At 39.5% G+C, this 26,463-nt stretch overlaps 2 protein-coding genes across 2 annotated transcripts; one reads left to right on the top strand and one right to left on the bottom strand.

Moving 5' to 3' along the window:
- Positions 1-1,805: 1,805 nt before the first annotated feature.
- LOC143878103 (cell number regulator 6-like) lies at positions 1,806-11,714 on the bottom strand. The gene is made up of 4 exons (XM_077380427.1): positions 11,414-11,714; positions 10,092-10,206; positions 7,820-8,085; positions 1,806-2,280 (listed from the first exon to the last, which is right to left on the bottom strand). The coding sequence occupies exons 1-4, from the start codon at positions 11,522-11,524 to the stop codon at positions 2,059-2,061; spliced, it is 714 nt and encodes a 237-aa protein (XP_077236542.1). The 5' UTR covers positions 11,525-11,714; the 3' UTR covers positions 1,806-2,058.
- A 5,233-nt stretch (positions 11,715-16,947) lies between these two features.
- On the top strand, positions 16,948-25,059 carry LOC143878111 (Ribosomal protein L23/L15e family protein). The gene is made up of 4 exons (XM_077380434.1): positions 16,948-17,103; positions 19,008-19,174; positions 24,254-24,451; positions 24,533-25,059. The coding sequence occupies exons 1-4, from the start codon at positions 17,100-17,102 to the stop codon at positions 24,776-24,778; spliced, it is 615 nt and encodes a 204-aa protein (XP_077236549.1). The 5' UTR covers positions 16,948-17,099; the 3' UTR covers positions 24,779-25,059.
- The last annotated feature ends 1,404 nt before the right edge of the window (positions 25,060-26,463 follow it).

The raw sequence follows: 26,463 nt of genomic DNA on the forward strand, positions 1-26,463 counted from the left end.
TCTTTGAGGGGTCAGTATATTTATAGTAGGGCCCACTAGATAAAAGTCACTTTTTTCAGATCATTTATAAGTCAGCTTGGCTCGTGAAACCAAACCGTCACGTAAATAGGTTGTGCACAAAAAAATTTCGATTTTGGTATGTATTTCGGCCCTCGTCGAAACCGAAACTTCGGCCGAATTTCGGCAAAAAAAAAAAAACAATATTTTATTCATTACGAAATTTCCAGAATTTCGGCAAAAAATTCAGAAAAACACCATCTTATTTTTAAAAAAATTGAATTCTTGAAATTTCTTCCGAAATTTTGGATTTTGGGCCGAAATATAAAACTATGGTTTTTTTTTTTTTTTTTGTGTTTCATGATTCAAGCTCTCTCCATTGTCTCTTTGTGGACGTGTACCAATGATGTATCCCCTTCCTTTTTAATAAAACGGATTCCCGTTTTGCTAGCAGCGCTCGAAAATTAAACACAAAATCAATTCCCAAAATCCAAAAAGAACAAGGCCCAAGAGTGAAAGCTTAGTTCGTTTTGGATTTTGAGAATTGATGTTTGGAAATGATATTAGCTCACCCATGTTTTAATAATTACACAAACATAGCTTGTCTTTTCTTTTTTAATTAGCTTGTGATAACCTTTTGGGAATTGTAATAACCTTTGACATCTCTTTGAATAATAAAAGACAAGACGGGTTAGTGAAAATTTCAAAACATGGTTGTGTTGATATCACTTATCTTGAATTCTAGTTCAAAACTTGTTATTGGACTCAAAATTAAACGTGAATTTGATTTCAATGCTAGTTTTGGACTCCCAATCAAGCTCTTGCCTTGATCCCACTGCTTCAGCCACTATGAATTTTTGTTATGGAAAATAATTATAAAAAATCAAGTTTTTTGAATGAAATCCCTTAAATCTCGACCGAAATTTCGGCTATCAAATTCGGTTTCGGTCTTCACTGAAACCTGAAATTTCGGACTGAAATTTTGGTCGAAATTTAAAACCTCACCCTCCTCTGGCACAACTTGGAAACAGTTAGGCTGATCCAATGAACACGTGACATTTGTCCTTCGTGACGAGGAGCCTTGATATGATGGGCCCATCACAGGACGACCAAGCGGATCCAGGTCTGATACCGAAGAGAGATCACATTCACAAGATTGGCGCAGAAATCAACATGTAAAGATATCTTTAGGATGTCCTTTTCATCTCGCCCGATCAAAGGTTTAGAATTAATTTTCCAATGATGGTGGGATCAAGGTCAATTGGCTGGCCAACAATATCCATGGACCCAATCACCGTGCGCATGGCAGTGGGGTCGATTCTTTCCACGTAAAATGGGGATAAAACGAATTTTGCGCCCATGTTTAGTGGAAAAATGGGCGTAAAACAAATCTTACACCTGTTTTATGTTAAAAGAAACAGAGCCTAATGAAAATGATGCTAGACTTAAAAGATAATTCCTTTTCAATTGTCAAGACCCTTGCATTAGTGTGATTTTGTACCATGATCCGTCAACAATGGGGCCTACGGGTCAATAATTTGAGGTCAATCTTATAATTTTTTTTTAAATAAGGTCAATCTTATAGTTAATCACCCCATATTAATAAAGTGAAAGGCTGATTTCTGGGCGACACACTTGAGCTGTCGCGGCCACATGAAACATCATCTTTGTTCAAAACCAATGACGATTTTTCAAAGTTAATATCACAATATCATTGTTTAGATGTTTATAAAGCCTAAGAACAACTTGAACTACACGGATCAGAGTAACAGAGCGGGGTCAAAACTAATCCAATGTAGGCGGAGTGGTGATGTAATAAAATTTTGTTGTAAACTTCTTCAGAGTATAGTGTTTCCTTTCCTAAGAATGAAAAGGCTACAGGTGTAAAATAAAGCCAAGAGTTCCTATATAGTGTTTCTTACAGTCTCCAAGAGTTCCTAATTTCCAATATGTTTATAACCAACTCAGCCACCAAAGACCTAAACAAAAGGAACAAAGAAAATGAGGGAAGAAAATACAAAACCTGTGCTCTGCCCCAAGAAAATCTTTTTCTGAACTGAACTACAAAGCTCGCATCTCCAGATTAGTGTGCTCGATGCCGTTCTCAGCAGCCGCAGTCTCCTGATTTTCGCCCATATTCATTTCTTGAACAGGAGGTGGGTTTATGATTGTCATGGGCATGACAACATTATCAGAGAGACGTACTTTCATTTCCCGGTGCTCTTGACAGAGGGCACACCAGTGCATGCAGCAATGAACCATGCATGGATCGCATGGCGAGTTCTGCAGCCAGTAACAGTAATCGGAGTCAGTTGTCTCGCTAAATGATTATTGGGCCGAAAGAAGAAATGGCTGCATTTGCATAAGTTGATAATGCCACTCCTCTCTTTTATGTTCCCTTCAATATTGCTGTGTAAATCATCATCACTAGCTCTTTATGAACATATCCATGGCACACATTGCATACGTTAAAACAGATTTTTTATGCATTGCTTGTATTCAATATGAATGAACTTAGACTGCCATAAAACCCCATTGGCCCATTTTATACAAGAGAAACATGCATACAAACAAAATGTTATTTTCTACCATCTTGATAAATTAGCATTCACATTATTTGTATTGGCACCATTGGAAGATCAATCATGACTTGATTACTCAAATAAATTGATGATTAATTTTTGTTTCTTATTGATCTCCATATTCCAGACCCCGCAATGGCGAGATCCACATGTACTGAGCCGCCCTTTTATTGATCTCCATATTCCATGAAGAACCCTTCTTCAATTCTCTATAAGATGCCCTAAAATAGATCTCCACCCACTCCTATTGCTGCAATTGATAGGACTGCCACTAGGCCCACTATTAGGCAGTGCGACGCTAATGGTTTCCTAAGACACCTATGAAGTAACTGAACTCAATGAGTGCGAGCTCGCATAAAAGTTAGAAGATGAGTTTTAATGCATATGTAATAGAACTATCAGATGACATGGGTATCAGTCCGATTTTCAATGTGGAGGACCTTATTGCATATCATGGGCAACATGTTGGCACTCAATCCGCACCACCTGTTCCATGACTAACACATGTTGCTGAAGTCTAGGATACTTTTGAGGATGTTCTTAAGGAAAAAATCATTTCAAAAAGAAGCAGAGGCTACCATAAGTTCTTAGTCAAACAGAAGGACCGGCCAGTTCCAGATGGCACCTAAGTCTAAATCCTAAACTCCTCTAATAATAAGTCCTCAAGGGCTTTGTTCCTCCTCTGATAAGTCTTCAAGTGCGATATCAGTCCGATTTTCAATGTGGAGGACCTTATTGCATATCATGGGCAACATGTTGGCACTCAATCCGCACCACCCGTTCCATGACTAACACATGTTGCTGAAGTCCAGGATACTTCTGAGGATGTTCTTAAGAAAAAAATCATTTCAACAAGAAGCAGAGGCTACCATAAGTTCTTAGTCAAACAGAAGGACTGGCCAGTTCCAGATGGCACCTAAGTCTAAATCCTAAACTCCTCTAATAATAAGTCCTCAAGGGCTTTGTTCCTCCTCTGATAAGTCTTTAAGTGCTTCTTATTCCTATCGTCTCTCTCCATCTGAAAAGAACTCGACTCCGACGAGTTAATGCGCCATAATCATCATATACTTAAAGCTCCAAAGAAAGCCCCAATCCTAATTTGGTGTGTGTGTGTGTGTGTGTGTGTGTGACTATTAACAGGGGTCCTATTATCATTAGGGTGTCAATATCAAATATGGGTGTTATTATTATTTGATGGCAACATAATTGATGAGGTGTCATTATCATTATTGACACCCCTACAAATGTAATAGCTCATGACCTTTCGAGGCATGCTTGAATATTGAATCAACTTGATTAGTCCCAGCAAGGTATTCAACTCACTTAGGAGAAGGCCCATTCGTGGGTAAACTCTCTCTTGCTCTCCTTCCCTCTCCGCTCTTTCTTTCTTCTCTTCATGTTCTTGAATACTTGCAACCTATGAACACCGCTGCTCCTTCAACCCTTCGACTGCACCTAGCCCTCACCTCATCCCTATGAACACCACCAACCCTCTCCTCCCTCCCTTGCTGACCTTCAGCCCACCTCTTTACCCTTTCGCCCAGCCATAAGCTCCCCTTTTAAACACATCACCTATATGACTGCCCAGAACTCCCTTTCCTACCCATTGAACAGCCAAAAAACCTTTTAATTCCTGCTCACCTAAAACATCCCATCTATGATCAATTACCATAAACCTAAGACATACGAAACCTTTTCCCCTACCTAAACCCTGCAGCAACGTCCTTGAGCCTTACCCAGGCCAGAACCTTTCGAACGGACTGAAACTTAACCCTTTTCCCACAGTACCTGTGAAGTTCATCTTGGGGAACTGTCTGTCCAATAATCATGCAATAAGCTACCTGTAACCTGCTAATTGCCATGTAGCCAACAGATAACCCCTTGAGCCCCTAACCTTTGGACTAGTAACCCTCCTAAAGCATGTTACCGATTCACCCTTACCTTGCAGTGAAGTCCACTTCTTTCGATTTACACCACGCTTACCCATACTTTTTAATCTCCTTTCCACTCTCTCTATCATGAGGTCCAAAAGTCTTTTAGTGGGTCTACCAATTCATAACAGAAAGCCAAGGTAAGAATTAGGGATGGAGCCTATTTTCCATCTCAAGATGTTAGCAAATTCCTCAACTACCTGATCTTCCAACCTAGCCCTAGCCCTCATTACCATGGATTAAGCAAAGTTCATCCTTTGACCTAGTAACGCTTCATAACATTTGAGAACAGCCGTTAGATTCTTAATTTTAAGAGGATCTAGGCTACTACAAACAAAGGTATCATTGGCATATTGAAGGTGAGATTTCAGCCTGGCAAAATGTAGAAGCCTTCAATGAGACCTCTAGATCTAGCCTTTTCCATCGTTCTACTAAATGTCTCTGCCATGACAATTAACAAGAAAGGAGAGAGGGTCTCCTTGATGGAGGCCTCTGGAAGTATGAAAGAAATCTTTAAGTATCTCACTAACCAAAATTGAACACCAAGTTGACGATAAGCAAGGGGTGCAACTCGGGTCGAGTTGAGTCTGGTTGAGGCCAACCCGACCCGACCCTGAGGAACCCTTTTTCCAACCCGAACCTGACCCGACCCGATTTCCAACCCAACAATGTTGAACCCGACCCGACCAGAGGAACCCTGTTTTCCAACCCAACCCGATTTCCACCCCAACAATGTTCGACCTGACCCCGAAGAACCTTTTTTCCAACCCGGACCCGACCCGCCCGAGTTTTTAAGCTTACAAAAAAAATTGATAAAATATGTCGGGTTCCACTCGGGTCAGGTTGCCCAAACCCTCAACCCGAACTCAACCTGGGTTGGGAAAACTCAATCTGAACCTGAACCCAAAGTCAACCCGACCCAACTTTTTTTCGGGTTGAACCCAACGCGAGTTGCACCCCTACGATAAGCATTTTTGCCATAGGCCTTTTTCATATCCAACCTACAAAGAATCCCTTGTTTACCCAATCATGATAGAATTCAATGCACTCATTGGTTAGCAGGGCCCCATTGCGGATTTGTCTGCGTTGAATGAAGGCACTCTCAGACTTGAAAATAATTCCTCCCAACCTCAAAACCTATCCCCCAACGCTTGAGCCAAAATATTGTAAATACTACCGACTGGGCTAATGGGACGAAAGTCAGTGATACTCCCTGCTCCATCTTTTTTTTTGGATAAGAGCAACAAACATGACACCTATGCATGCTGATAGTAGATAATTGTGCTCTATATGTGGAGTGAGAGAAAATAGACCGCGTGTTTCGAGGCTCGCTAGAGAGGTATGGAGTAGGATTATGGGTAAATTTGGCCTATTGTGGGTCTTTCCATCCAGACTGACCGACCTTTTAAAGTGTTGGTTCCATGTCCCCTGGCACTCAAAAGGAAAGACTATCTAGGGATGTGGCCTTGCTGGCTACCCTTTGGGTCGTTTGGAAGGAAAGGAATGCTAAGGTTTTCGAGGGCTTTGTGAAGTCTTCGCAATTTATCTACACTAAGGTGGTCGCCCTAACCATCGCTTGGGCAAACACCCTCCCCCAAGCTTCATGTTTGTATCTGCTTTTGACCTTTGGCATAGAGGGAGATATGCTGTAGTGGTGAATAACTGACAACTCCCTCTCATGTTTGAGATCCGTGGGAACCCGGGAAGATGAAATTTAACTTTGATGGATCTGGCCTGGGCAACCCTGGACCAATAGGAGTAGAAGGGGTGTTGAGAGATGATGAGGGAGTCACAAGTTGGGCCTTATCAGTTCCAGTTGGGATATCGGATTCCAACAAGATGGAAGTGAGAGCGGTTTTCCGGTGCATACGGATTATAGACGGTAACATTATGGACAAGTTGATTGTAGAGGGAGATTCCCTTAATGTAATCAAGTGGCTGAAGGCAAGTCATCCTCATCCATGGAGGTTTGTGCATTGGTTTGATGAGATTCACGAGTGAGTTGCGGGAGTATCCATCACATACAAGCATGTTAGAATATCGGCAAACGGCGACGCAGACAGGTTAGCCAGGGCTAGTGTCGATAGGGAGGGTTTACAGATATTTGACTCCCCCCCCCCCCCCCCCCCTCTTGAGGGCTCTAGATTTCTGTATTCCTTCTATATGTTCTTTTTCTACCTTGTGTTCACCAACTCGGTCGTCGGGGTGGATGATATGGTAGGAAAAGAATAGCAGGATATTAAAAAACAAGAGCAGCGAGGTTTTAAATTACTAAAGAGAAAATCCTCCATTGCACAAATTGATGAACAAGTGTACGGGAAAATTGGCCTTCTAGGCCCTATCGGGATTAGAGATTTCAGCCACGAAGAAGCGTTAGCAATGCTCTAAGGTTTAAAGTTGGCGAGAAATCGGAACCATTGGCTATGGATGATAGAAGTAGAATCTAGGCTGTCATTGTGTGGGCATCCCAAGTGTCACTTGGATGATGGCCAAACCTTTTTCTTTTAATGGAAAGAAAAACATTTTTGCGAGGTTATTGAACTTGTATGAACTTTAGATGCGATATTTGGTCATGTTTAGAAAGAAGAAAATTTTATGGCCGATCAGTTGGCTAAGGAAGCTGTCACAAGGGAGTCGATTGTTGTTGAAAATCATGTTCATCTTTAGTTGTTTCATTGTAACTACAGCATTTTTCCCATAGACCATTTGTCAGTGTTTCAAAACACAGATATGGATCAAAATGGGGTAAAAGCAAACCTTGGTCAGCTCGACTCGACGCGATCGAGTACTTGGTTGATGCAGCTGAGTACTCAGTTGACGCGGTCATAACACGGGGCAGTCAAAGGTGTTTTGATTGGCTTTATAGGATGAAACGCGGACTCCGGACAGAACACGACCAAGGTACAAGGGAGTCGACTCGGGGGAGTCCACGATGCAACTATGCATTTTTCAGCTTACTAGTGAAAATTGTTCAGTTAAAAATATAACCGCTTGTGTAATTTAATGCCTTTTTTACCCCTCAATCACTTGTTAAAGAGCATTTTCTAAATAAACAGCTTTTATCTCTACAAAGGGAGCACTGGCCTGGACAAGATATCACCAGCTATATGTGTGCGCTTCCACCAAACCAGATGTATGATACATGCTAACATAAGTACCAGTGCCAAACAATTGCATGCAAAGTAAGATGTAAGTGTATGCATGCATGTGAAAATGTGCCCGTCCTGGAATATATGTGTAGAGTCTGTGGTGTTTATGTGGAAATTGGTGCTGGCGGCTAACATATGCATTGACGGAAATGGAGATCACCTTGAGATGATATTTCTTCTGCAATGATTGTCGAAAGAGACCAGTATAGACACCACACATCCACCAAGCAAATATCAAACCCTCACCAATCAGAAACGCTGTCCTCGGATCGATACCATGAAACACCGCAGTTGCAGCTGCAAGGGCCAAGCCACCTTCAACACAAAAGGCATGACAGATGCACGGTTTGGTCCAATCAATGTCTTCTCTTAACGTTTCAACATTCCGCCCAAACAACACACATGGGCAGAGCAATCCAGTCCAGCCTGAAGACACAAAGAACCAAGATTTTAGTTAATATGGGACAATGTAAGACGGGTGCATATTATATAGCGGAAATGAGGAGAAAGAAGATCGGATAAATCATTCAATAAAGAAACGGATGAAAAAATCAATATCTCTTGGCTGAAAACCTTGTTGTGTGTGTGTGTGTGTGAGTGTGTGTGTGTGTGTGTGTGTGTGTGTGTGTGTGTGTGTGTGTGTGTGTGTGAGTGTGTCGCGGGGGAGGGGGGGGGGGGGGTAGATACAAGCATCTGTTTGTGGCCGTTTGTGTGGAGCAAGTGGGAGAGAGAAGATTGGGTTTAGCAATTTATCACAGAACTCCTCGTAACTCATTATATTCATATTTTTCATCTTGAGCTGTTTCCAAATGAACCATAAAGACAAACCGACAAGTTTCAGTAATTAGTACTTACAGCTAAGAACAAAAATATAAAGTGACCTAAAACCAACTAAACACCATACATATGCATGGTTACGTGAAATTAGGTAAGGGAAAACTCCGGAAAAGTACAATTTGCTATGTCATATTCACATTGGATGGATTCAGTAGAGATTGGCAACAAAATTATCAAGAACAAACTAGATGGTGGAGGTACATGAAATTCGAGACTGGCATACTTGTGTGTATTTCCAGAAACGAAAATGGAGGTGTCTCATTCACCAATTCTAAGCACTGAAGATGTTATTGGCAAAGGTTGCAGCCCTTTTAGCATGCTGTCAACCAAGCTATTTTAGGTTGTTCCATTGACTCATTTGACTAGATCGAGTTCTTGAAACATTCAACCAGGTCAATTCACCAGGTCACTAGGCAAACACCCAAATCAAAATTGAGTTTTAGACATTGGGATAAGCAATGGCAGTTCATTTCAATAATACTTTTACCCAAGTTGCTTCTAATCTACGTTACATAATGAACATTAGCACACCCGTCCACATCAAATGTGAAACTGAAAAGCCAAAGCCATATTTACAAACGACAAACCTCACAAAAGAACAAAAAAGGACCAAGTATGAGAGTGGGGCCCATTCAAAGAGCATTAGTGTTTTTCTTAATTTTATAGGGATATCTTTAAGGATATCCCATCCCCAGACCCTGCAATGCCGGGAGCCTCGTGCAATTGCAGGGAGCCTCGTGCACTGAGCCGCCCTTTTTTTACAGGGATATCTTTAAGGGTGAGTTGAGTTGAGAGATATCTTTAAGGCGTAGTGAGAGTGTGAGATGCTACAATATATTCATTTCTATTAATTTCTATATGTTATCCTTTTTATTAGTTCTTGTGTTCTTTTGTTAGCAAGCATATTATAGTTTCTAGTCATTTTCTAGCAATTGTTTCTATCCTTCAATCCTCATCTAGAATAGTGAGACATTATTCTAGATAAGAGAGGTTATGTTCTATCGTTAATTGCTGCGTGTTATAGAGATCCATGCACTTTTCTATAGTTTTATTGAGTTTCTCTTCCTTCCCTAGCTGTCCTACATCACATATCTTGGACGAAAGTTAAAACTTAAAAACCAAAGAAGACAAGTAAAAATTGCTTTTGGAATCATCATTAAGTAATCATTATGCTAAACTGTAAATACACTCGTGAACTATAATCAAGAAGTTTTCCTTGATTGGAACAAAACTCTTGAAGGGAACATGGATGATGAAGACAGATCATCAGATGCACTTTTCATGACCGCAAAAAACAGATTGATATATCACTACTCCTCAGGACAAGGTAATGAAAGAAGAGTCACCAGTTTCCCTGATGCTGCTAAGTAAAGGACGGAAGTTTTTATGACTGCATGATATGTATCAAGTCAAGCAAAATCCTCTGCATTCTTAGAACATGCACAGTCGGAAAAAGAAAAAGAAATTATAAGTAGAACAGCAAGGAAATATAATTCTAGCTTTTACCATCAATAGTAGGAATAAAGCACCAAAACTAATCGCCAATTAAAAAAAGTGTTTCCAACTTCCAGTGTATAGGAGGAAGGAAATCTTACAACTGTCTGTATCTTCAGCACATCCAAAAATCCCAGTTGACCAAGGTTCATCAGCAGGGGGCGAGTAGCTTTCAGGAAGGGGTTGACCACACTCATTACATCTGTGAACGGCCAGCTGCCCAATAACACAATCAACCAGTTTATTATCCAAGAGGATTTTCAAGAATAAGTGCGTAATGAAATCCCCAATCAAAACAGAATGCCACATAATAAATGTCGTCATACCAACAAGGCTGGACTAGATTTTATCCAAAGGGCACGTTTGGCTACGATGAAATTTTTTTCATGATAAATCAGTGTCTCCAAGTGGAAATGAGGGTGAAGTGGCTAAAAATCCAGGAACAAAAAACGGGGAACTGGTGTCTCTGAGTGTGAGAAGTGGCTAAAATTCTGGAAATGATCGATCCTTTTTATATTTGGAACAAAAATATAATATACAAAATATCAGTACAGAGCATCTCTATTCGTCTTCCTGTAGAAACGACCCATATCAGCAGATATATAAACACGGATATGGATAGTACATAGCAAAAATGAAATGTACATACTATTATAGTGTTTATGGGGTAATTGTAATGGGGAAATGATATCTGCGCCAAGGTGTTTCAATAAACAAGCGCTCCACTTGTTTGTCGTGTGGTATTTAAAGGGTTAAAGGGATTTCAGAGGATATTACGGTTCTCAAAAAGCTCTTTAAACCCTTTAAATACTACACGACAGACAAGTGGAGCGCATGTTTATTGAAACACTCGGCGCAGATATCATCTCCCATTGTAATGCAGCTATTATGTGTTTATGGCTTATGTACTTTAGAGTAATGGGTGTTAGTTGTAGTACAATAGAAACCTAAAGAATTTGGCAACAAAGAAACTTTGTTTTAGGAGAGTCCCTCTGAGAGATCCAGTTGCCTCAAATCAACCCTTCCCCTCTCTTTTTCTATCATTTTCTTTGTTTATTTGTTATTAGAGAATAAAATCAGATCTCACAATATCAATCTTAGATTGATTAGACCCAGTTTAGACAACCCGATCTGATTAAATAACTATATCATATTAGGTTTATCTCTTTCCCTTCTTATCATGATCCCTTTCTATGTTTATCCCTATGAGTGTTTTATATAAACACACATTAGGGCTCTTTGTAAATCATCCAATAAATCAATGATTAATGAAGTTTTCTATAATGGAAAACTATGAAACCCGATCAATCACAATTGAAAGATCCTAAAACAGAGTTAGGCATCAAGAAATTAAAATTTAAGACTCCATTAATACTGAAAATTTTTCCCAATAAATGAATGAATATAGAATAAAATCGCAAACCTGAGGAACTTGAACGGGCTGATTGAGCTCTCCGGGCCTAATATCCTCCGCCGGAGCATCTTGATCCTTCGTGAGCTTCACGTAACGCGATTTTACAGTCTCTTCCGCCATCAGATCCAACACCAGAGAAAAAACCCTACTTCGCTCAGACAAACCCCCAAAATCGCAACCTGAAAACTCTAGATATGGACGATATATAGAGATGGTGAATCCAGTCTAAACTGACGTAGAGACGAGGAGGATTCGGGTCCGTTTCTTATTAGAATCGTTGTGATATAAGATTGTTTCGCCCCCTCTGCAAAATAATGCGCCGGTTAACGTGAATTGTAGGCAGACTCGACGCTTTTAGATGTCAAATCACGCTAACAGGGGAGCGCATTATCCTACATGGGGGCGAAAAAATCATTGTCCGTGAGATAATGTAAAACTGTAATAAATAAATAAATAGAGGAATTCTAAGACTGAAGGGACCCTCGCAAAAAAGAGGTGAAATAGAGGAATTCTAGAATGAAGGGACCCACGCAAAAAAAAAGGTAAAATGGCTCTCTCGTTAGCTGCACATCACCATCATGCATTAATAATTGCCGAATAGTCAAACATGATGGTGATTTGCAGCCAATTGGGGAGCCCTTTCACCTTTTTTTTTGCAAGGCTCCCTTCAGTTTAGACTTCATCATAAATAAATTTACTACAATATAGCGGGAGGAAAAAGAAATTTCTTTTTTTTTTAATCTGGGATTTACACGTCAGAATTACTTTTTTACCATTAACCCCTTTGTTGATATTTAACATCTATCTCTATGAGAAATTATTTGAGAGTAAAATTGTAATCTACATACGAATAGTACCGACACAGGTACTTGTCTATGACATTTACGGAAAAAAAAACTACCAAGAAGAGGTAAAGACATGACAATGACGAAAGAACTACTCTATATTCCCCATGCAAGACACTTGCAAAATATTGTCAGATTCCGAGCACCTGAAGAGGAACAACAATTATGGAACCTCTATCGATTGGAGCGCTAGGATCAACCTATTGAAATGATTTTACGGGCACAACCGATTGATATTGTGTTCCATCACATGGACGGCTTGGATCAACCTATAACCCTCTATAGATCGGAGGGTTCAGATCAAACTATGAAAATTATTTTTGAGGCACAACCTATGTAGGCAGTGGCCTATCTAATGCACGGTTTGGATCATCCTATGGTACGGGCCATACCGTACATTTTAATAAAGTGAGGAGTGCGATCATCAAAATACAGTGAGTAATGCCATTATAAAATATGGTAGTGGAGACATTAGCACTATATATAATTTGAAATCATCGTTGTTACTTAGATGTTCTCACGTGGGTCGGGTTCAACCCGAATTTGGGTTGAGTTGGGTTAGGCTTTTTTGCAAATCGGGTTGGGTTGGGTTGAGAACAATCAACCCGAATTGGAAATCGGGTCGGGTCGAGTTGGGCTGTCGGGCAACCTGACCGGACCCGAAACCCAAATTTGGGTTCCATCTGAAGAAGTTCTGTATATGTGTTTTTCTTTTTCAACATTGAAATAGTCTCCACAGTCCACAATGGACGGTTTGGATAATCCTATGGTGCGGGCCATACCGTATTTTAATAATGTGAGGAGTGTGATCATCAAAATATAGTAGTGCGGATAACATTTTCTTTTGTTAATTGTTAGTCCCTGTTTGGTTTGGATTTTGAGAACCGATTGTGAGTTAAAAAATGATTATTGCTGACTCACTATTGGTTCTCAAAATCCAAAACAACCCGGCTTGAGTTGAGGTGGTCTAGGGCTGCACATGGTTCGGTTCGGTTCGGTTTTGGGGGATTTCTTGAACCGAACTGATGCCATCGGTTTGGAAAATTTCCAAACCGTAACCGAACCGTTTGGGGGTCAAACCGAACCGAACCAAACCGATCTTGACCGGATCGGTTCGGTTCGGTTCACGGTTTATCCAATTTCCTTTAGTTAGATTGTTGCTACTTTTATGCCCTGTTTGGATTACAAGAAAAAACATTTTTGATGAAATTTTACTTCAGTTTTCAGCATGTAATAAGTTATTCTTTTAGTTTTTGGTGTTATATTTCCGCCCATTTATTTACTTGGAACCACCCATTTTGGTCGGTCTCTTCTCTTTCCAGTTAAATACATTAGATTTGGGTGTACGAAGTAAAGAAAATTGATATATATATATATATGATTTATAAAAAAAAATAAAAAAATGGCAAAGATACCATCGGTTCGGTTCAGTTTAAATTTTTCCAAGACCGTGACCGAACCGATCCAAACGGTTTATGGAAAACCAAATCCGTGACCGAACCAATGCCACTAAAAACCGAACCGAACCAAACCGAAAGGCCCGGTTCGGTTCGGTTTATCGGTTTAGGCGGTTAAATGTGCAGCCCTAAGGTGGTCAACAATTGGTACCATATCAAATCGCGTCAACCCGACCCGACCCAACCCGAATTGGAAATCGAGTTGGGTCGGGTTGGAAATCAGGTCGGGTTGGAAAATATGGGTTCCTCGGGTTGGGTCAGGTTGAGACCCAAGTTGCACCCCTAACGATGACGAAAAAACTACTTTTCCTTATTCACTATGTGCAGGTCAAATTACGGAAAGTTTGATATTACGAATGTAGGACACCTGTAAAAATATTGACGAATTCTGGACACCTTAAGAGGAACAACAATTATGGAAACCTCTATAGATTGGAGGGCTAGGATGAGCCGATGGAAATTATTTTACAGGCACAACCTATTTGTGTTGTGTTCCATCACATGGACAGTTTAGATCAACCTATGATGTGGTATGTACAATTCTTTGTCGACCCGTGCATTGCACAGAGTTTTTTACTAGTACAGGTATACACAACATAGTCCATGCCCGTTAAAAATGTGGTTGATGATAAAACGAGCGATTCGCTTATGGCCTAAATCACAAAAATGCCCTCGTTTGACTCACAGCTTGGGGCAAAAAAATTGTAGGGTCGTGGGACCGACCTTTTCTTGTACCCATTTTGATGCAAGGAAATGACATATTCGCCCCTGTTTCTTCCCTGGGCCACCCCTTGTAGTGGAGTAAGAGTAGTTATAATCATGGTTTTAAATTTCAGTTTCGGTACCGGTTTCAGACCCCACCGAAATCAAAATTTTTGACCGAAATTTTGACATTTCAGCCAAAATCCGGCGAAACGATAAAAAAATTATTTTATTCGATACCAAATTTAGGAAATTTCGGTAAACTATAAAATTAATTATAAAAAAATAGGTTTTTGGGTGAAATTTCCAATTTCAGAAAAAATGAAACTTCAGTCGAAATAAAATACCATTTCGTGTATGTGACATTTCAGTGTCTGTCCCGACCGAAATCCGTTTGGTTGAAATTTAAAGCCGTGGTCATAATAAACACTCCGGAGGGAGCGACACTTTCCGTTCACATTAATGATCTACGATGAATGCTAAACTGAAGGGCGCTATCAGCTCCTAGGGGCTCCCTATTGGATCACAAATGAACGGCTTGAATCATCTGATAAAGTGGGCCGCTGTACTTTTTTGAAAAATAGTGGACTTCTTGTGGGGCAGTGATAAATAATGGACCCCGAGTAATCTTGTAGTCTCTCTCCCTCTATCTCTCTCTCCAAACATAACCTTTGGTTGGGCCTAACAAGTGAATTGTTTAGATCTTTCAACAAGGTAGCCCCCCCCCCCCCCCGTAGTACCCTCTCTTTCTTCTCGTTGAGCACCAACCCTGAGTAAGGCCAACAACGAATGGTCTAGATCATCACAACCAGTACTCTCCTTTCTCCTCTCCTCGAGCACCGACCCTGAATAAGGCCAACAATTGGTCTAGATCATCACAACCAGTACTCTCCTTTCTCCTCTCCTCGAGCACCGACCCTGAATAAGGCCAACAATGAAGCTGGGCATCATAAAAATGTATTTAAAAAAAAGAAAAAAAGAAATCACTTGGGCACGTGTGACACGTAGATCCAAACTGCTTTTGTTGGGGCCCAGCAAAAATAGGCCTTTCCCCAAATTTCACCTCCACAGGATGATCAATTCCCCCTGAACAGCCTCTACAGCCTAGAGAGTCGAGATCACCATACGTAGATGACTTTTGGTGAAGGGCCTATTTACATTGGGCCCATCAAATAAACAGTTTGGATCTTGGAGTAAGGGCCGCAGTGAATTTTATAATAAATATGTGTTATATGGTGTATGTAGTTATGTACAAAGTTGCACGCATTTTTTAAAAATAGAGTGGGGCCCACCTTGTTCAGAGATCTAAACCATTCAGTTGGTAGCCCCAACATAAATACGTCTTACCACGAAAATCATCTCCATTGGATGATCTTAACTCATCGATCTATAGAGATTTCTATACGATATAATTTATCCATAGATTAGAGAGTTAGGATCATCAAAATGGAACTGGTTTTTGGGGCACAATCCAATAACATCAGGCCCAACAATTGAATGGTTTGGATCTTCGGATAAGATAGGCTTCACTGTATTTTTCAATGTACATGCTCACCTACGAATAGACGCAATATACACCAGTGCCCATCTCACCTATGTGCATACTGCATACATCATGTAATGCATATTTTTTTGTTAGAAAACTCATTGAGCCAGTTTTTTTCGAAGATTGAAATCGTTCATTCGTTGAGCTTCAACGTAAATAGGACGTGTGCCAAAAATCATCTCGACGATCTTAACCCTCCAATCTAATAAGGCGGTACCATATATGAATCACCATGGATCGAAGAGTTAGGATCATCCCAGGGAGATGATTTTTGGTTAAGGCCTTTATGTTGGGTTGCAACAAATGAATGGTTTGATCTTCGAACAAAGCGAGATATGGTGTCCAACTTCAAATATCTAAATCATTCATCATTGGGTCCTATTCAATGAGATGAGAGAGTGTGCGTACTGATTGTGAGAATAAGTACAGGTGGGGCCTATCTTGTTCAAAGATTTAAGCAATTCAATTGTTGGGCCCTACCAATGGTTCATATGAGGACACGGCAGGAGTTGATGAGGCTGAGTTTGGTGGGGTTGGTGGATGCTTGAGGAAGAGGAGAAAATGAGTGGGTGAAGAGAGAAAGACGGTTTACTTTCTTGGCTATGAGGAGGTAATAAGACTTTCCTTTTGTTCCTCTAGTCCGTCCCAACCCATGTATTTGGAAAACAACAGATAGGGCTGAACTCAGTTACTCGTACATTGCTTAACCAATTGTCAAAAGATCAAGACGGTCCGATGGACCATCTGAATCACAACTCGACCGAACAGGATGTAGACACATTAGTTTGGAAAATAATTTTTTCCCCAAATTTAGTATTTTCCAATTTCTGATTACGGCTAAGTAAATACAGAGTTACAGCATACCAATTCAAGTTTTATTAGGAAGGAACTTCAATTTATAATTAATCTCTCTAAAGAAGCCAGAACTATATCATTTCAGAGGAAAATGTTTTCCACTAGGAATATTATTTCTCCAAACCAAACAGCGATGACTTAAATGAGTGCAACGGACGGTCAAGATATTTTCAAAACAAACGGTTGAGATCTGCTATACCTAAAACCCTAGTACCTTATAATCTTTACCAGGAGGTCTCATCCGAACTCTCTGCCATAGAAAACCTTAGGAAGAAGAGGATCGTTCTGCCATGGGTAAGCCACTGTAATTTCTTCTCGAATCATCCATGAAAAATCTTTTGATTTCTTCTTTGTTTTCATATTTTATGCATCTTGTTTACACTATTATTTTCTATTCTCTGATGGATTGAGTTAGGGTTAGGGTTTTTGGGTTGTTTGAATCTGGATATCTCTACAAATGCTTACAGGTCGTTTGGATACATGGATTTCAAACTCCATGATTGTAAAATGCTGAAATTTACCTAAATTTTAGAAGCTAAAACCTAGATTTTATAAGCAAAAACCTGGATTTCACAAGCTAAAACGCAGATATTTATAAAATAAAATCTAGATTTTGTAAGCAAAAGCCTAGATTGTACAAGCTAAAACGTAGATATTATGAACTAAAACCTAGATTTTATAAGCAAAAACCTAGATTGTACATTTTTCAGGATTATTAAATCTAGGTTTAAGCTTATTAAGTCCCCGTTTTACCTTCTAAATTTCAGCATTTTACAATCATGGATTATGAAATCCATGTATCCAAACGGCCCATGGTTCTTGTGTTTGAATCCGTGTAGTTTTTAGGGTTTGATTCTATATTTCGTTTCTTGTCTGTTTCTTATATTGGATTCAAGGACTGGTTTGGCATTTTTTTTGGTATCCGCGGAGGAAGGATTTCCTCCGATGAATCCATTGGTTTTGGTATCAATTGTTGCTTATTTTCATTTGTTTTTTATAATCCATCTTTTAGCCCTTTTTCCTCGATTTAGTGGCCGTTTGGATACATGGATTTTATAATCCTGGATTTTATTAGCTAAAACCTGGATTTTATAATCTAAAGCCTGGATTGTACAATCCTTAAAATGTAGAATCCAGGTTTTCGCTTATAAAATCAAGGTTTTAGCGTATAAAATCCTGGTTTTAGCTTGTGAAATTTAGGATTTTACCATCCTGGATTATAATATCCATGTATCCAAACGTCTCGTTAAGGATTTATCATCTTAGGTCTAGTGTTTTGATGTCTTCCGTCTTGATTTTTGAGCCGTATTTTGTTCATTCAGTGCTGTATAAATTGATCGACTATTTGGGAATACGATCTTGGGTTCGATTCTGTTTAGTTTCATTTTCTCCCCATAATGCCTCTCTTCGCTCCATTTTTTACCTCAAAGAGATTTTTCTGTGGCCATTACAGGGCTGGTCAATTTTGTTTTCACACGGAATTGACTTCAAATTTTGCATTAATTGCGATACGGCTTTAGTTTATAATAATGCAGCTCGGATTAAGAAAAAATAGATTACAGTTTATACTAGTGAAGCTCTGAGTTTTCTTACGACATCACTCCAGGGTAGTAACTCTTGAGGAAATGCAGAAATTTATTGTATGTTTATCTCCTTAGGTTTTAGCATTTTGATACTGCGTCGTAAGGTTTTAGCATTTTGATACTGGGGTTCTGTGTCTGAAAAATGCGTGTATTTTCAGATGGGTTTTGTTGTTTTTTGAGTTTTGGAATGGGGTTTTGATTTTGGTTCTTAGCACTCAGGGGTTTAAAAATACGTTGCAGAGCAATGGAGGAATAAGGATTTATCATCTTAGTTTCGTTCAGGGTTTTGGTGTCTGCTGTCGTGATTTTTGAGCCTTATATTGTTGACTCAGTGCTGTATAAATTGATGCACTATTTGGAATATAATTTTGGGTTCAATTTCGTTCAGTTTCATTTTCTCTACATATCATCTTGCTTCGCTTTGTTTTCGTCTCTTTCCAGTTTTAGGTAAGAAAATTTCCGTCGTAAGGTTTTAGCATTTTGTTACTGGGTCGTAAGGTTTTAGCATTTTGATCTTGGGGTTCTGTGTCTGAAAAATTCATGTCTTTTCAGTTGGGTTTTGTTGCTTTTTTTGAGTTTTGGAATGTAGTTCTGATTTTGGTTGCTAGCATTCAGGTGCTTACAAATACGTTTCGGAGCTATGGAGGAAGAAGCAGTCCGATGTGATGCGGTTCTTGCAGAGGGTGAGGTGCTGGGAGTACCGACAACACCCGTCTATTGTGCGTGTCACACGACCGACACGTCCTGATAAGGCTCGCCGTTTGGGATACAAGGCAAAGCAGGTATATTGATGTGCTCAATGAATCCCATCCCTTCCTTGATTTTGCTGTTTGATATTTTTATTTTAGTTATCTTTTGTTTTTGTTGTTTGGGTTATTGTTTACGGAGAGGAATGGTAGGCAGATGCAAGGTCCATGGATGCACCTCAAATATGCAGCTTCATTTCTAAATAAAAAACATACCTGCCTTCTTCGTAGTTTTCAACCCAAAAACAGCGTGACTGTAAGGACTTGTCCATGTGTTTAGGGTGCATTTGCATACCTTGCGACTGCTGCTAGCATTCATATTATTTTTTTGGGAACGATACTATGTGATGGAGTTCTGTAGACATGTTAGATACTGTGGTTGGGCTAATACATGTGGTATCATGGTGGTTTTGATCGTTCTTATGCTGGACTGATTGTGGAGATGCCATGGCCTGAAAATTTTTTCTATTATATTTTCTAACCTTCCAATTGGAAGTCAGAGATGTGAGGTTTAGGATCTGATCCTAGTGATTTCTGGGTCATGTAAAATAGGTACTGGTTACTGGATAAGTGGTCCAGATCTTGCAGTGATTGGACCCAATCGCTGCTTCGCATTGGCTAATACTTCTCTTCTTTCTTTATGCTCGAATTTCATGTTTGTGATTTTTATTTCTTCATTTATTTTTGCAGCGGTCTTAAATATTAAAATCCACATATCGTTGGTTTATCAGGCTGATGCAACGATCGATGATCTTATGGTTATTACCTGCATTTGTGATGATCTTAGCCCGAATACATTTTTTCTTATCCAAAACACCGTCACCCGCATGGTTGCATACATTTTTTCCCCTGCATGTGTTTTCTTATTTGTTTCTTAGCCATTTGTGGCTAGACTCTCTCTCTCTCTCTCTATATATATATATATACACACACACACACATAGAGAGAGAGAGAGAGAGAGAGAGAGAGAGAGAGAGAGAGAGAGAGAGAGAGTTTTATAGGTTGTAAGCCCTTATAGTCCCTTATTTTTCAAAAAGTATTCTACGGACCACATCATAGGATGATCCAAACCGTCCATAAGATGAAGCACAGTGTAAATAGGCTGTTCCCCAAGAATAATTTCCTTTGGATGATCCTAGCCGTCCGATCTATAGAGGTTTCCATAATATGCAGTTCCTCATAGATCGGAGGGCTAGGATTATCCTATAGAAATGAATGATGTGGTCCGTACAGTACTTTTTGAAAAATATGGGACTATAAGGGCTTCCACCACATATATATATATATATATATATATATATATATATATATATATATATATATAGAGAGAGAGAGAGAGAGAGAGAGAGAGAGAGAGAGAGAGAAGGGTTGCTGCGCTCGAGCACAGAAACAGGGGGGTGGGGCCATTGGGGGGGTGATCCTAAGCATTCATTTGGAAGGCCCCATCATGGATGGGAGGCCTACCAAAAATCAGCTCCATTGGATCACCAATGGGTGTCCATTTGTGGGGCCAAAAATGGACAGATACTGTTTGTCCACAAATCTGTCCATTTTTGGCCCCACAAATGGATACCCTAAGGTGATCCAATGGAGCTGATTTTTGGTGGACACCCTACCCATGAAATGGCCCATCAAATGAATGCTTTGGATCCCACCCAAAATGTGGCCCCACCCTGTTTCTGTGCTCGAGTGCAGCAAATGCATGCTCACACACACACACATATATATATATATATATATATATATATATATATATATAGTTGCAGACGACACAATGTTTAGTATTTACATTGATGATTTGTTCAACATTTTTCCTTTCTATTATGTTTTTGGCATGCAAGTGGTTATTTTATTAAGTTGAAATATGGTTTCTTTTATTTTTTAACTTCTATTATTTTGATCATCTAATTGTTTTAAAGTTGATTTTATGAGCCATTTGTCCGTGATTTATTTTTTCTGTGATTAGCCATCGAATTATGTATATCTAAGTGGTTTGGCTGCTTTTTCATTTTACATATGATAATTTTCCTAGTTTGGTTATAGCTGTTCATTAGTCTTTATTTCTTTTGAATTGGAAGGTTTCATTTGGCACATGTGCTTAAGTTTTAACACAAGCTAGCTTCTATTGATTGTTTCTAATTAATTTACAACACAAGCCAGCTGCGATTGACTGTTTCTAATAAACTATTGATGCTGTACAACAGTCTTAGGATTAGTTTTATGTATGATTATTTGATGGAAGCCTTGTTTATTATTGAAGTAGGATTCATTTTAGTCTTTAAGTTGCATTTTATAGGTCTTAGATGTGGGGGACATCCACATGAACCCTATGGCCCACTATAGTTACGCATTACCAATGATCCCACTACTCAAGATCCCAGCCCAAACAAACTCATATAAGAATATATTGTATATCCATTGGTTCCCTACCATGACCCGCGACTTAAACCTTTCCTTATACTCCTTATATCCTATTGACTACACCTATCACCGATGACCCACCCCTTAAACCCCTCACCTTTCCCATTTTCAAACCTCATAACCCCTCTCACACCCTAATTTTTACACATCGAAAAAAGAGACCCCCCTCTCCCCCAATCAAAATAAAATGTTGGGCTCCTCCCCTCTTTCCCTTTCTTTCTTCTTCTACCCTTCACGGCTGAGTTGCAACCTCTCCTCCCTTCTCCTATTCTCTTTCACCTCCCTCATTCCCATTTTGCATCTCCTCTCTTCCCCCTTCTCATCTCCCTCTCCTTCGTGGCTGGTGGGCATGGAGCAGCCATCATCCCATTCTCTTTCCTCCTTTCTATGCTCTGTTTCCTCTGTTCTTCTCCTCCTTTCCCTTCCCTTTCGTTCTCATGGAGCCCCACACCCGCACATGTCCACACTTTTTTCCCTATAGGTTTTTATTTATTTGTTTATGAGGTGTGTCATTTGTGGCTGGACTCTCTCTCTCTCTCTTTGTGTGTGTGTGTGTGTGTGTATATATATATATATATATATATATATATATATATATATATATATATATATATATATATAGTTGCAAACAACACAATGTTTAGTAGTTACATTGATGATTTGTTCAACGTTTTTTCTTTTCTATCGTGTTTTTGGCATGCAAGTGGTTCAATTGTCAAGTTGAAATATGATTTCTCTTATTTTTTAATTTATATTATTTTGACCATCTAATTGCTTTTAAAGTTGATTTTATGACCCATTTGTCAAGAGACTTATTCCTCTGTGATTAGCCATTGAATTATGTATTCTATATTGGTTTGTCTGCTTTTTCATTTTGCATATGATATTTTTCTTAGTTTGGTTATAGCCGTTCGTTAGTCTTTATTTTCTTTCGAATTGGAAGGTTTTATTTGGCACATGTGCGTAAATTATAACACAAGCTGCCATTGATTGCTTCTAATAATTTTGTAATTCAAACCAGCTTCCATTGATTGTTTCTAATAAATTATTGATGTGATCCAGCAGCCTTAGGATTAATTTTATGTATGGTTATTTGATTGAAGTCTTGTTTATTTTTTTTGAATGGCAATTGAAGCCTTGTTTATTATTGATGTAGGATTTATGAGAGTCTTTTAGTTGCATTTTATAGGTCCTAGATGCGAGGGAAATCCACATCAACCCTATGACGCACTATAATTACACATTACCCATGACCCACCACTCAAGATCCAAGCCCAAATTTATTTAGGAATATCTTGTATCACTATTAGTTCCCCACCATGACCCACCACTTAATCCTCTTCTAAGACTCCTTATATCTTATTGGCTACCCCTATGACCCACGCCTTAATCCCATGATCTTTCCCATATAAAAACTTCATAGCCCCTCTCAGGCCCTAATTTTTGCACATCGTAAAAGGAGAACCTCCCCCCTAATGGGCTCCTCCTATTTCCCCTTGTTTCTCCTACCCCTCCTTCCCCTCATGGCTGAGTTGCAATTGCCCCTTCTTCCCTTATCTTTCTCCTCCCCTCCCTTTTTTTCCTTCCCCATCTCGTCCCCCCCTCCGCCCCCCCCACCACCCCCCACCCACCCAAATTCTCTCTCTCTTTCTCTCTCTCTGAAAAAAAAACAAAGAGGAGGGAGGGTGCTCCTTTGTTTCTTACTCTCCTCTTCTATTTTCTCCTCCTTTTTCTTTAGATCGCCTTAGCCTATGGCCTTGTTCTTCCCTTTGCCCCTTACCTTCTCTTCTTCTTTCTCCCATGTTTCCTTGTTCCTCTTGGCTGAGTTCACCCTTTTCCATCTCATACGCTTAGATACCTTGTGCGTCACGACGATCAAGGCACGAAGTTCGGTATGCCGTTCTGATTTCAATGATAGATTTGATTGAGATCTGATCTCCTACGACAGGTTTGGTTGAGATCTGATTTTATTCCCATTGGCTAGCTGTTTTATTCCCAATTAGGTAGCTCCTTTTGATATACCTTTGTAAATATTTCTATTTTGTCGGCCTTTCTTTTAGTCATTTGCTGTACAACTTGATTCTGGTTTTTTTGCCTGCATAAATGTTTGTTTTCTCATTTTTGGATTCTTATTGAAATTGTCTGGTGATGTTCTTGTCCCTGACCTTGTGATATAAGCAAGAAAGATACTTCTATTCTGTCATAGCTGTGTATTAGTTGTCTCATGTTGCTTTCAAATCCGAATTACAAACGTTGTTACAATTCTGAAAAGGGAAATGATATCTGCGCCAAGTGTTTCGATAAACATGTGCTCCACTTGTTTGTCGTGCAGTATTTAAAGGGTTTAAAGAGCTTTTTGAGAACCGTAATATCCTATGAAATCCCTTTAAACACCACACGACAAACAAGTGGAGCGCTGTTTATCGAAACACCTTGGCGCAGATATAATTTCCCTTCTGAAAATCTACCAATTACTAGAGAAGTTTAATACAAAGATAAGCTTCATGAATATGTTTGTGTAGATCATGATGGCTTGAGGATGTGAGTTGGTTTTTTCATGCATGCAATGTGTTCTTTAAAAAAAAAAAACTGGAAAGATAAAACGGATGCAAAATTTGTTTGTATGTTACTTGAGCTGATGTTTGTCCCTTCACTTGAATTAATGCTGCCAATGCATGTTTGCTTTTTGCCCAGGGGTACGTGATATACCGTGTCCGTGTTAGACGTGGTGGTCGAAAGAGGCCCGTCCCCAAAGGTATTGTCTATGGAAAGCCCAAGAACCAGGGTATTACTCAATTGAAGTTCCAGAGGAACAAGAGGTCTGTGGCAGAAGAACGGGCTGGCCGAAAACTGGGTGGTCTGAAGGTTCTGAACTCCTATTGGATAAATGAGGTAAGGATAATCATGTAACCCGCGGGACACTTTTTGAATCCAACCTTGTTGCAACTGTACTAATAATACAACTCCCTGCAGGATTCAACATACAAGTACTTTGAGATAATCCTGGTAGATGCGGCTCACAATGCAATTCGAAATGATCCCAGGATTAACTGGATCTGCAAACCAGTCCACAAGCACAGGGAGCTCCGTGGGCTTACTTCTGCTGGGAAGAAATACAGAGGTCTCCGTGGGAAAGGACACTTGCACAGCAAGGTACGCCCTTCCCGAAGGGCAACCTGGAAGAGAAACAACACCCTTTCCCTTCGCCGTTATCGCTAGTATGGGTTTTGTTGCTTTGTTTCTATTATCAATCATTTAGTTGTGGTTGAGACTTGTGATGATTTTGTTGAGGTGTGATTTGCCTAATTTGGATTTGTCGAGGGAGTAGATAATTTGTTTTCTTTTCTGGTTTGAGACATTTCATGCCAGTGTTTTCAGTTTGCTGTTGCTAAGACTCCCATTCCATGCCGTTTGGGTTAAAGCTTGGAAGTTTTTTTTTCTTCTTGTGGAACAAAGCCGGTTATTAATCTACCTGTGGTGCCTCATCAGTCATTCGTACATGTTTCTTCAGTCTTAGAAAACTCTACATTGATACCCAACCCCAAAAGGTTGCATAATAAATCTCGATGACAAGTTTAGTGGTCTGGTAACCCACGCCAAGGGCAAGCTAACGCAGAACAAGTTTCTATGCCCCACATCACAAGCCCAATCCACACTATCTTCTTACACCATCTCATTCAAACCCACCTCACCTCACCCGGTACTTTCTATTCTAAGGCCATGTTTGGCAGCATGAAAGTTTCTTACATGGGATATTTAGATCAGAGTGGTGAGAGAGGGGCAGGGAGTGGGAGAGATAGTTTAGAGAGCATGAGTGAGGAGGCTGAAAAATAGGGACAAGTCACTACTTAAAATACAGACTGTTTTCCCTAATTTTCAGCCTCTAGGCCACATTTCCCTGCTCATCCCATCTCAAATCTCTCCCTCTACAACTCCTATCACGCCTCTCTCAACACTTGATATCAGGCCTCTCTCATTACCTGATGAACATGATCTGAAATTAACATCTCAAGCATTAATATATTTTTTCCCTAGGTAAGAACTTGAAAGATCTAACTGAAGGCTCAAAAAACAAACTCTCTCTATTTTTACCAATTTTCTTGAATTGCTTACAACAAATCATGAATATTTTCTAAAGGATTCATTAGCTGACCCCAACTAGTTTAGTTGAGTTGAGTTGCTTACAACAAGCATAACAATTGGAAAACGTTTTTCATCTTCAATTAATCATGGGTCCAAAAGACTCACTCATCAAAGGAAAATTTTCTTCTCAGATTCATATCTCAAACCTCAATAATATTTTCCTCCGATAATGCTTTTTAAAGCACAAACAAATCTAAAAACCTACAAAAAAGAATCCCTCCTCCTGTTTGGATTGCAAGAAAAAACATTTTTACGGAAAGTATTTTCTTGGGAAATTTTTTTTCTGGGAAATGATATCACCACTACAGTATTTTGATGATCGCACCCCTCGCATTATTAAAAAGTAAGGTATGGCCTGCACCGTAGGATGATCCAAACCGTCCACTAGATGAGCCACAGCCTAAATAGGGTGTGCCCCAAAAAGCTCTTTGAAGTTCCAGATTTCAAAAGTTACCAGCCAACCTATAATAAGTAACAAAAATAATTACACATGGAATCGGATGCAAATTTCAGTAAGTTACCAATAATACATGGATTTTAGAATAAGATTTTATTCTCCAACATAGTTCTCATCTCTCCTTGCAGAGAGCTCTCATTTCAGAATAAGTCTCTTTCCCATTATTCTCCAAAAAAGTCCTTGCCTCCCCTCTCAAAGCTCTCATTTTCCCCCACAAACCTAAGAAAAATCCGCACATGAAAAGATTACAGAATAAATATTTCTTCCAGGATTTTTTTTGTTTCCACTAGTTTGAGGGATATGA

Source organism: Tasmannia lanceolata, unplaced genomic scaffold (genome assembly GCF_043159265.1).
Source record: "Tasmannia lanceolata isolate RefF3 unplaced genomic scaffold, GAP_Taslan_0.1 ptg000002l, whole genome shotgun sequence".
In the NCBI taxonomy this organism is placed as follows: domain Eukaryota; kingdom Viridiplantae; phylum Streptophyta; class Magnoliopsida; order Canellales; family Winteraceae; genus Tasmannia; species Tasmannia lanceolata.